At 46.3% G+C, this 11,243-nt stretch overlaps 2 protein-coding genes across 2 annotated transcripts in view; both read left to right on the plus strand.

Moving 5' to 3' along the window:
* On the plus strand, positions 1–1,940 carry med18 (mediator of RNA polymerase II transcription, subunit 18 homolog (yeast)). The gene is made up of 3 exons (XM_076279475.1): positions 1–74; positions 649–745; positions 934–1,940. Exons 2-3 carry the CDS (start codon positions 673–675, stop codon positions 1,485–1,487), a joined length of 627 nt encoding a protein of 208 aa, XP_076135590.1. The 5' UTR covers positions 1–74; positions 649–672; the 3' UTR covers positions 1,488–1,940.
* An 8,057-nt stretch (positions 1,941–9,997) lies between these two features.
* Positions 9,998–11,243, plus strand: part of LOC143118418 (forkhead box protein O6-like) — a 42,028-nt gene continuing 40,782 nt past the window's right edge. Inside the window, exon 1 of the mRNA XM_076279476.1 lies at positions 9,998–10,489. Coding sequence (XP_076135591.1) covers positions 9,998–10,489 — 492 coding nt within the window. The remainder of the gene's footprint in view (positions 10,490–11,243) is intronic.

Raw genomic sequence — 11,243 nt, forward strand, 5'->3', positions numbered from 1 at the left:
CGCACACTTCGCGCAGTAAAGAAGCGCCGAATACAACACAACGCCGTGAACAAGAGGATACGTGCCTGGATTGTGTGAGTGGTCATATCTTTAAAATAAGTAATTCCTGTCATTAAGTCTGAATAGTTGTATGTAGATGTGGCACAGTAGTATATATTCGTAGTAACTGAAATGTAAGGTATTAGGACACATCGAGTGTTAGCCGCAAGCAAAATAGAGCCTGGCCCGTTTAACCACGGCCTCTGGTAGCTGGGAGATCCGGGGATAACGCTGTCAAATCGGAAAGCTACATTTGATTTGGGGGGCCAGCGTACTCTAAGAAACCTCTTAACAGGCCAGTTTTCTGTTAGACTATTTGGATGTGAATGTTTCGCAGTTCTTTGTACACTTAACACATTTGCATCAACATAGTTGTCGTCTTCATTGTTTGCGCATATAAGTTAAATTATAAGTAAAATAAATAATGCACTAGCAAGTTAGCGACAGCTAATGTTAGATGCACAAAATGCAACCCAGATAGAACTAAGGCAATTTTGTGGCATTTGCATTTGCAGGTGTTTTAATATTCTTACATCATAACTCCGGTAACTGTAGCCGATCTGCCGAATGTCTTAGTTATCTGTCTAACGCTATCTTAAATTTCATTAGACTTCAAGTTCACCTTGAGGAGCAATGGAGGCACCGCCTGTGACTGTTATGCCCGTGACGGGCGGTGCGATCAACATGATGGAATACCTGCTGCAGGGTAAATATTGTCTCTCTACTTTCAAGTGTGTAGCCTAAAGGTCCAGTTTAAAGGCTACCCATGAAACTGCGGACAGAAACATTTTGTGTTTGTAAAGCGTTAGCTATGTAGCAAAAAGTGATGTCATCAGTACATTTGGTTTAAAAGTATAATCTTTGCCTTGCCTGCCCTCTCGTGCTCCCCCACAGGTAGTGTTCTGGACCAGGCTCTGGACAGTCTGCTGCATAGGCTGCGTGGCTTGTGCGACAACATCGAGCCCGAGACGTTCGCCGACCACGAGCTGGTGTACTTGCTGAAGGGCCAACAGGGCCAACCCTTCCTGCTCCGCGCCCGCCGGTCCCTCTCACACCCGGCCGCCCCTTGGCACCTGCGCTACCTGGGCCAGCCCGAGGTGGGCGACAAGAGTCGGCACGCGCTGGTGCGCAACTGCGTGGACGTGGCGGCCTCGCACAGCCTGCCCGACTTCCTCAACGAGATGGGCTTCCGCATGGACCACGAGTTCGTGGCCAAGGGCCATGTGTTCCGCAAGGGCACCATGAAGGTGGTGGTGAGCAAGCTGTCGCGGGTGCTGGTGCCTGGCAACACGGAGAACACGGAGCAGTTGTCGCTGTCGTCGCTGGTGGAGCTCAGCGTGCTGGCGCCTGCCGGGCAGGACACTGTGTCCGAGGACATGCGCGCCTTCGCCGAGCAGCTCAAGCCCCTGGTCCACCTGGAGAAGATCGACCCCAAGAAGCACACGTGAGGGAGGACTCACGGGGCAGCTCAGTGATAATAGAGGCCCAGGAATTGGCTCTCTTGGTGGGCGGACGGGACTAGATGACTCTCCTCCTGCTGTAAAGGAGTGATGATGGGCATCTCAACTGTTTGTTGGTCTGTGTTGGTTATCTGCAACATGCCCAGATTTAATGGCAGACTGATGTTTTCAGAGACAGCATAAACAGCATCGCCCACAGGCACAGGGAGCCTTTGTCCGGTTGCACACTCTCTCAGCACCTACACACCCACACACACACACCCACACACACACACACGCACACGGTGTCCTAACTGACTAATGTCTTTTTCCACTTTTTAACATCACATCTTTGACATATGATCATGACAATGAGTGAGAGACTGTGTATGACATCAGAGACAAGCGGGCGTTCGTGTTGCCCTAAGCATAGTTAGGGTTAATAAATAATAATGATCTTCATCCCATTGTTTCATTATTGTCTATTTGCTTAGAGAAGTCATGCCATACACTTTTCATTTATTTGATAACATTACCTTACATGCTTTTGTAAAGTCTGCCCTTCCCTTAGGTCATAGATGCTTTTTGTATTTTTTTTTTAATGTCGTGGCTCGTTTTTTTTCTCATGATGTCCTAGCGTGCTCTGAAAAAACTCTATGGGAAAAGAAAATCGATTTTGTGGCTGAGATTTTAGTTTGTATTTTTAAAATCTATGTACATAATTGGCTTTGCTCTGATTGGCCAACATCTTTCTGCATCATCCAGTTAGATTGTTAATTGCTATGGCTCCATCTTATTGATTCAGATTACTATGGGGATCCAATGTCTACAGCATGTTGTAGAAAATACTCTGTTCTAATTTGCCCATGCTCTGTGACCATTACAGGCAAGGAAGAGGAAAAAAGTTTTCCTTTGAAATGACACCTTTGATAACTACAACAAATGTTTACAGCTTTAATACTTTCACTATTACTACTACTATTTTCAAAATATTTATGTTGTCTGATTAAACTGGTACAGGCTGTGGTAGGCAATCAAGAGCTTGCTTTTTTAGACCATCCTCAATGCAATTGAGGACTCAAGTGCATGTCACATGTCACTTTCTCCACTAGGAGGAGCTCTTACTCCTTTCTTTACTGTAGTGTAATCTTCCTTGGGTCAAACACCCACAGTGTATACGTCTGTTCTATGTGCGTGCACACTCCGGTTGCCATGGCAATCATTAGGCGTAAGCTATGCACAAGTCCTCCCCCCACCCCCCTCTCTCATCTAATTACTCTCCTCAATTGCTTAATGGTACATATACCTGAGAATGCTCTCTTCTCTGCTCTCACCAACAAAAGAGCAGAGCATTTCCCTCCCTTGATTTCCCCCTCTGTCTCTTTTTTCTTTCTCTCTTTTCTTCTCCCCCTTGTTTGTGCGGCGCTTCTGATTTCCTGCCTTTCATTAGTGCCATTTGGCCATTAGCTCCGATGCCAGAGGCAGGCCTGCTGGAGAAGGCCATCAGTCCTGAGGTGGTGCATTCACCTTCCTTTCCAGCTGCTCTCTCTCTCTCTCTCACATGCTCTCTATCCCTCCCTCTTTGCATAACGTATGGAACCATTTATCTATGCGCGTGTCTCTGAGAAGCGTGACCACTCATCTTAACAGGAGATGGAGATCATTAAATTGCTCTCTCGCATCTTGTGTGTCTGTAAGTGTGCGTATGTGTGTGAGCCTGTTTGTGTGTGGATGGATGCTCAAAACCATTGATTGTTGTAGTGATACACTTGGACTTGCTTGAGGCAGATGTGACGTTGGTTACCTGAGATGTGGTGGTGAAGTGTGTGTGTGTGTGTCCATGTACATAAGAGGGGTAGTGTGTATGTGGCTGTCACACTGAATTCACCTGCCTGTGTGTCAGAGATGCTTCCGGAAGGTCACGCATGATGTGATTGGAGCGGAGGCGAGGAGGATTTCGTTTTCTGCTAGTGCCACCTGTCACCACTAGTCTACCTGTGGTGTCATCAAGACCTACGACAAGGTGTCTGTGCTTAATCAGGCGCACGTTTGATTTCAGGCTTTCTGTCTCGCAGGTAGAGCTGATCTTTGACAGGTCAGGACCTTCCTTTCCTTTTTTGTAATATGTTTCACAGATCACAAGTTTTCAATGATTAGGATGGAGGAGTAATGTACTGGAAGAGTGTATGGACAATAGGTTACCCCTAGGCAAACATTTATCCCTAGGCATGATTTATTTCAGGCATATACCAGTGGGGCATTCCAAGTACATGGTTTGGTGATAAACCTGAGTATCATAGAGAATGTGGTAAATCACTTAATAGAAGAGCCCTGTGGAGGTAAATCACTTAATAGAAGAGCCCTGTGGAGGGTTTCAGGAGGGTTTACACTCTTGAGTTAAACTAGTGTGTGTGCCTGTGTGTGTGAGTGTATGTGTGCCTGTGTGTGTGCATGTGCATGTACACTGTGTGTTTGTGCGCCTGTGTCTTTATGTGTGCGGTGTGTGTGTATGCGTGCGTTTGTGCGTGTGTTTATGTGTGTGGGTGTGTCGTGTGTGAGTGTAGCTGATAGGGCCCCCCATGAACGGAATTCCATGAAACTTGGCATGCATTCAGAGGGTGTTATAATGATCCTACACGTCAATTTTGTGTAGTTCTGAACACGTCAGCCAAAGATACCTGAGATTACATGCCTCACTTTTTGCTTTTTAAATTTTAACTAGGTGGCGCTATTCCACAAATTAGTGGTTTTGGGATGGGTTGAGATGGCCCCTTGAGACCAACAAACAAAAAAGAATTGGTCCTCCTAGGCCCTACATTTCTCGAGATATTCACAGAAAACTAGGTCCGCTCTATCCACATTGGACGATGGATCAATACGAAAAACAATGGTTCCGTGTTATCCTTGTGGGGCTACATGCCCATCAAATTTCGTGCAGCCCGGTCTTTCAGTGTCCCGGGAATCATTGACACAAAATTACTGAATAAAAAAAAAAAACTAAACCTAAACCTATATGACCGCCGCTTTGCTTACGCGGCGGTCATAATAATCACTTTCTTTGTTACGGGTGGGTGTTGTATATGAGTGAACCCTACCTAGCATAACTAGCAGTTGGGCATGGGGCGGTGTGTCTCCAGAACCCAAATACATCTGTCCTCACTCTCTCCCACTGACTTTCTATTATCGCACTCTGCTATTTATTCCTTTTATGTCGCATTCCTACCGAGTGTCTTCAATGTTGCGGTGCTGTTGTTTTTCTGCTGTCTTAAGGGGGGGCTCATGTGTCATCCGCTTCACTTTGGTGGATGCTCATATCCAGACAAATCAATCTCTGTGAGCCGAAAGTTTGGGGGCCATCATTAGTGTTGCAACCCTGGGTATAAAACAAACAAACTAATAAAACTAACTTAGACACAGACACAAACACACACACACACACGCACACACAAACAATGAATCTAATAAACAGTATCTCTCTAAACTGCCTCTCCTGTCAGCCCAAGTCTAATCAGCCTGTTACTGTTTAACTCGAAAATAGGATTAGAGTCTTGTGTCAGATCATATTAGTTAAAGGGTCCTTGTCACTCTCCTCAGTCTTCAGTGGCTCATGCAGAAGAAGGAAGTTACCTTCCAACTTCCAAATTTGCCACCACCCTCCCAACCCCACCAAACACACACACACACACACACACACAAAACAGCCTCAGGCCTTTGCTCTGACAACTTCATCTCAGAGTGTTCTCCCGTCTGGAGATGGAGACGCTGAGTGGCAGGCAGCGTCTTTGGCATGATGAGTCCACTCTCGCCGGGGTAGGAAGTGCTCCAGAGAGCGGCCAGGACAGGCTGGGCGCGTGCCAGCGAGGGGTGAAATCCTGCCTCACCTATTCTCCAGCACATTCCCCTGCTCTTGGAGTCGCGCCATCTCCCTGATGTGTCATTGGCCATGGGTAGCCTACACTTAGAAAAAAAAAGGACAGAGTAATGAAGAAGTGGAAAAGAGAGAGAGAGAGAGAAAGAGAGAGAGGAAGCGAACGAGTGAGATTCAGCAGTGACACTGACCTCTTGCCTGTTCCAGTCACCCCGACGGAGAGCACGTACACATTTTCAGACGCATAAACACACACACACACACTTATGTAACCTACTGATGCAGACCAGACTGAGCTGGAGAGGGGAGGTTGACTCTTGTTTGTGAAGCCAAGACTGAACGGAGGGAAGCAGGGAATGACTTCCATCTGAGACGTCAATGAAATTCCATAGTGGCTTATTTTTTTTAAAAAGTCCCTCTCCTCCCTCTGCTCCTCTCTCCCCGTTGGCCTTCTGACCAGCCTCAGTGGAGGCAGATGCTCTTGCTCCTGCCAGCTCTTGTTGGCCAGGTAGCGGTGTGGCTGCTGGCGGTGGCGTGGAACACTCTGTTCTGGGATCAGCCACAAAAGGACTCTGCGCCAGCCCTCCTGCCTCTGGAATGTCTGGAATGGAGGACCGTGTGAAGCTCTCTGCCTGAAGGGGCATACACACACACACACACACACACACACACACACAAACACTTGTACATACAAAATCAGTCTCTTTCTCTCTCTGTAACACACACACACACACACACACAAACACTCGTACACACAAAATCAGTCTTTCTCTATCTCTTTTTCTCTCTGTAACACACACACATACACACCCCACACACACACAATCAAGCTCTGACACACATAACCACCAACCACAAACCTCTCTCTCTCTCTCTCACACACACACACAAACACACACACACACATTCATTCTCACACACAAATTTACGCACAAGACAAACACACTCACATAGACAGAATCTGTCACAAATTCACAAACACAAAATCACCACATTACAAAAAAAAACCCCACTCATCATTCGAGCTATGGCCAAAGCTAATTCTGTTTGTCGTGTGTGAGCGGCACCCTGCCCTTACCACGGTCCACTCTCCTTCTGTGTCCTCCTACTGTCATTTTAAGGGTGTGTCTTGTTGTGTGACTGCTCTTATTACCATGTAGTGCCTTTTAATAACAGAGTTATAGAGAAATGCCTCGTTGAAAAGCAGTTCAGAGCTCGCTCCAGCACAATGCTTGTAAACTGCAGTTAAAACCACACCAATGTTAAGGGGCTGGTAGACTTTGTTCGACTGATATTGCAATATTCATAAGGCCAGTTGCACATTTTTTTCCCAGTAATTAGTGCCACGTGTCGGCGTGCTTCTTTTGGGGTTTAGAAACAGAATTGTATGGCGTAGCATAGGCTTCACAAGGCTTTCAGAGTTGATACCCTGCAAATCTCCAAAATGGTTATTCTTCTTTCTTCAGCAAGGTTTTTACTGAGGGACTGAAGATGTGTGCGTGTGTGTGTGTTTTTTTTGTGTGTGCTCAGAATATAATCTCAGGTGATCTCGCTGTGACTCACCTGTTCACCTTGCTGCTCATCTGCGTTTGGCGTGCGCTGCCTCTCAAGCCAGTCTTCACTGTGACACACACACACACACACACACACACACACACACACACACACACACCTACACACACAAACACACACACACATACACACACACACACACACACCTACACACACATACACACACACACATACACACATACACACACACACACACACACACACACACACACACCTACACACACATACACACACACACACACACACACACACACACACACACACACACACACACACACCTACACACACACACCTACACACACACACACACACACACACACACACACACACACACACACACACACACACACACATACACACACTGACACGCCTGTGAGCATGCCGTGGGCGTGTTGTGCAACGACTCCACTGTGCCCAAATGGTGGGTGTGCTGGGCGGAGATTGGGAGGAGGAATTCATGCTTGTATGTGGACGTGTTTGGCGGATTGGGATTGTGGTGGCTTATGTCACCCTTGGAATGTCTCCGGCTATTGTGCCTTGCACTCAGGCCATCTCTGAGCTAGAGACAATGATACCCAGTGTTTGCTCAACAGGCCCTTTCTGGGAGTCAAGGGAGTGACCTTTGGCATGCTATGACCATAGTACATGTGTAGGTCTTCATTTAAATGGGATATGGATCATCATTTCTCCAGCAGAAATCAGATCTAGATTGCAACTATCCCTTGACAATATAAATCAAATGTCAGACTGGTGGGCAGCAAAAAGAGAAAGGGCAGGAGAGTTCGGAAAGTTGTGGATTGTTATGGAAACTTAATATTCAGAGTCATTGTTTCTGCAGAGTGTAACACAGTATATTATGGTTGACTGATTGCCATTACTGCTTGCGTGGGTTCAGTCAGGATATGGTTTATAACTTCTCTCGTTTTTATATCACTTTGCATTCTAAACTGTCTTCGAAGAGATAAAGCACCTGTGAAAATATAAATATGTATGTGTGAGTTGATCTGTAAATAACTATATGAATGAGCAATGGCATTGGCATTCCATACTGCACTATCACAATCCATTCATTACCTAGACGTTGACAACATGCAAGTTAGATGGACAAAATATGAAATCTTAAATAATCCTTCCCCGCGGCACCTAAACTCTGACTGTTTACCAGTTTGTTTTGATTCCGTAAGATGCAAAGCATCCTGTGTACTTGTTTCAGCTTGCACGACGGCATTTTCCAAAACCACTAACCCATGTGTTTCGTGTTAGCCATTAACCCCGCTCCTTCTCAATCTACTCCGGTACCTCCTCCCTACATACTTGCCGAACATTAACACTATGCAGGGGCGTTGAAGTGGACTACATAGTCTACCTGAAAGATAGTGGTCAAGTGTATGCATCGACTAGAAATGTGAACAGTCTTCTCGTGGCTGATGCTGTTAAGTGACCCCCACCAACTAGGACCTAGTGCTTGACTACAGAATTCCCCACCCGCTCCCGTTAAATTGACTTTTATCAGGAGGCGGCGCCATCGTTCACTGCGTGGGTGGAATCCCGTCGGTCAATGAATTCATTGGCAGAATTACGCACAGGTCAATGAAGCTGTCGCAGTGACCGTCATCCCCAACCTGTGTGCGGAGTGTTCCCCACAGTTCAACAATTCGACCTGCACATACTAGGCTACAGAGATAATTCATCATATTTTTTCAAAACTCAAATCCCCACATATCGGATCAAATTCCGGGGTTATCTAATCTCTGATAATCTCATCTAAATCTGTTTAATAGTGGCGGCAAACAGCATCACCAAAGTTCCACAGACGCGTTCAACTGAACCTTGTAGGCTATTGACATGGACTTATGGACTAAGATGTCTTCCTGTGGATTTGGAGAATTTGCCGTGCGCAAAACATGCTATTTTCTCACACTTGAGAATACGTAACGCGCTTAAAATGGGCGTTTTTAGAACAAAAAGTTACTGAATCACTTTTCTTGCCCCATGGCTCCCATGACCTAGAATCACGTTGATTTTGCTTAACCTTATGGATTCACTTTGTAGTCATTGTTATATTTAGTTAATTAGCCACACCTAAAAGCAACATTAGAACAGAGTTTTCATGAAGGAACATATACTATTTCACTGTTTAAAAGAAGATCATGCATTGCCTGAGACGCGCCTTGCTTCGTGCTGGCTGAATACACCTCAGAAAGACCTCTCTAAGTTTTAATAGAATCGTTAAGAGTGTCGGTACCCCCTCTACCCTCCCTTTTGCCACCTGCTCCTGAGGGCGTTATCTCCCACTAAACACTACACAGTTACCGGAGCCTACACACACTTACTGAACTCTTCTACGATATGGAGTCGCCTTCATGCGCAAAGTAATGATTATCAGAGACTGAATTTACATAGATAAATGTAGCGCATGAATCGACTGCTGCTCAAGACTAGACGCTCGCGCTTATTGTGACTGCATCCGAATCTCTAAACAAGACAAGCGCGTGGTGGGGAAGCATCAGTTCTAGGTCACAACTCAACGCACGAGGAGCTTGCGCGCGACCTCCGTTGATAAAATACAAGAGCTCCTAACTAAAGAGAATTGTGCGCTTTTATTTGCGACGACTGTTGAACTTACAGTCTACCTCCTGGCTCTCCTTTCAACATTCAAGATTGATTTTCTTCAGGAATTCCGCTCAAAGGAGGAAATATCATCTGTTGCTGCAACCGGTTTAATTAAAGAAAGCAATCTACCTAACGCTGGAAAGAGCCCCGGTAGACCGATATTACCTTGCGCACGCTGTGATTGGAGATGGATTTAAATCAACGCTCTCCAACTGGCTCGCCTATTCTAGTGTAAAATGGCAGAGGAACTGTGCTGTTCATTGATGCTTTTATTTTCTTTACACATTGCGTTACGGACGACGTTGTGATGGTTCCTCTTTACCACTGCCGGCTTTTCTGCTATACTCTCTCCTTTCCTTATTAAGATATACCATCTGACGGACAACGCGTTTGGCCGTGAGGTGGTGAAAGTATACGTTTAGATCGTAAGGATTTCTTTGACTAAACGAATTATATTTTTGGATTAATGATGATGATGGAGGACGATGAATTGGAGACGCATCAGGTTGAAATCGATTCTGATTTCGAACCACAGAGCCGACCTCGCTCATGCACCTGGCCATTGCCGTGTCCTGAAGATTTCCCCGGACCGGAGGTTAACGGAGGTCTGCCGCTCAATACCATAAAGGTGGAACCGGATAGCGTGCCTTCTTGTAGAGCGGGGAAAAGGGGTGTTGCGCCCTCCGATATGAAACACTCAGCGGGGGCCTCGGCCCCTGCCGCACCAGCCCTCCCCTGCATGGCAGGAGCCGCTCTCGACGCTGCCGGCCAGCTCCGCAAGGCGAAATCGTCCCGGCGAAACGCATGGGGCAATCAGTCTTACGCGGACCTCATTACCCGAGCTATCGAGAGTACAACGGATAAAAGACTCACGTTGTCTCAGATCTACGACTGGATGGTCCGTTACGTCCCATATTTCAAAGATAAAGGCGACAGTAACAGCTCAGCTGGTTGGAAGGTAAGATACAGGTCAACGTGGAGTGCACCTGCACGAAATCTAGAGTAATTTACATTGTAGCAGTTTGACCACTGGGTAATACTCGAGTCAAAGTCCTCCGTGGCTTCTATGGCATCTCCCCACAGACAGCGACCAGGTTTTGTTGATATTATAACGCTCCATGATTTGTACAGCTGCCGCTGTCAGTACAGCCCGTCATGGTTTGTGATCCCCGAAGTAACTCATTCACACTTTATCATTCCTGTACGTGTCAAATTACTAGCGTAGGCATGGGTCGGTGTATGTGTGTGTGCGTGTGTATTGTCTCTGTCAGCATGGAACGTGTGAGCTTGGTCATGATGAGAGAGGATGGAAAGCTGCATGCATATATGTTAAGAAGGGGGTGCACACCTCTAGCCATGTCTTCAGACACGTATCGCGAACCTATGTGCATTACAGTCTTACTAGACATAAGGTCACTGAAAGTAATAACGTGCGTGTTTTGTTGAAACACGCCGGTTCATATCAGCCGTCTCCGGCGGAGCGTCCTCCCGCTTCTTAAGCTCCAGTGCCCGCCCCTCACTTGCCTAGTTTAACCCACGTTGAATTCCTGCCAGCATCGCACCCTCCTCCCAGACTTGCTATTATTTGCCCTTAAATACATTCTCATAAAATCGCGAGGCATAATGCGCTTGATGAGCATGACTGGATGTCTGTTGTGCTATTATAAAGAAACAGAGACCTCTTACGAAAGATTAACGGCGTCAAAAATAGT

Source organism: Alosa pseudoharengus, unplaced genomic scaffold (genome assembly GCF_046254945.1).
Source record: "Alosa pseudoharengus isolate Yale_2024_CS ecotype anadromous, Long Island Sound unplaced genomic scaffold, YU_APseudo_1.1 YU_APseudo_1.1_scf_12, whole genome shotgun sequence".
NCBI classification, from domain to species: Eukaryota; Metazoa; Chordata; class Actinopteri; order Clupeiformes; family Clupeidae; genus Alosa; species Alosa pseudoharengus.

What these genes read in the sequence shown, in the direction of transcription:
- med18 (XM_076279475.1), top strand. Translation starts at nt 673, where the DNA reads ATGGAGGCACCGCCTGTGACTGTTATGCCCGTGACGGGCGGTGCGATC. An exon ending in GATGGAATACCTGCTGCAGG is followed by an intron (nt 746 to 933) that starts GTAAATATTGTC and finishes GCTCCCCCACAG; the next exon opens with GTAGTGTTCTGGACCAGGCT.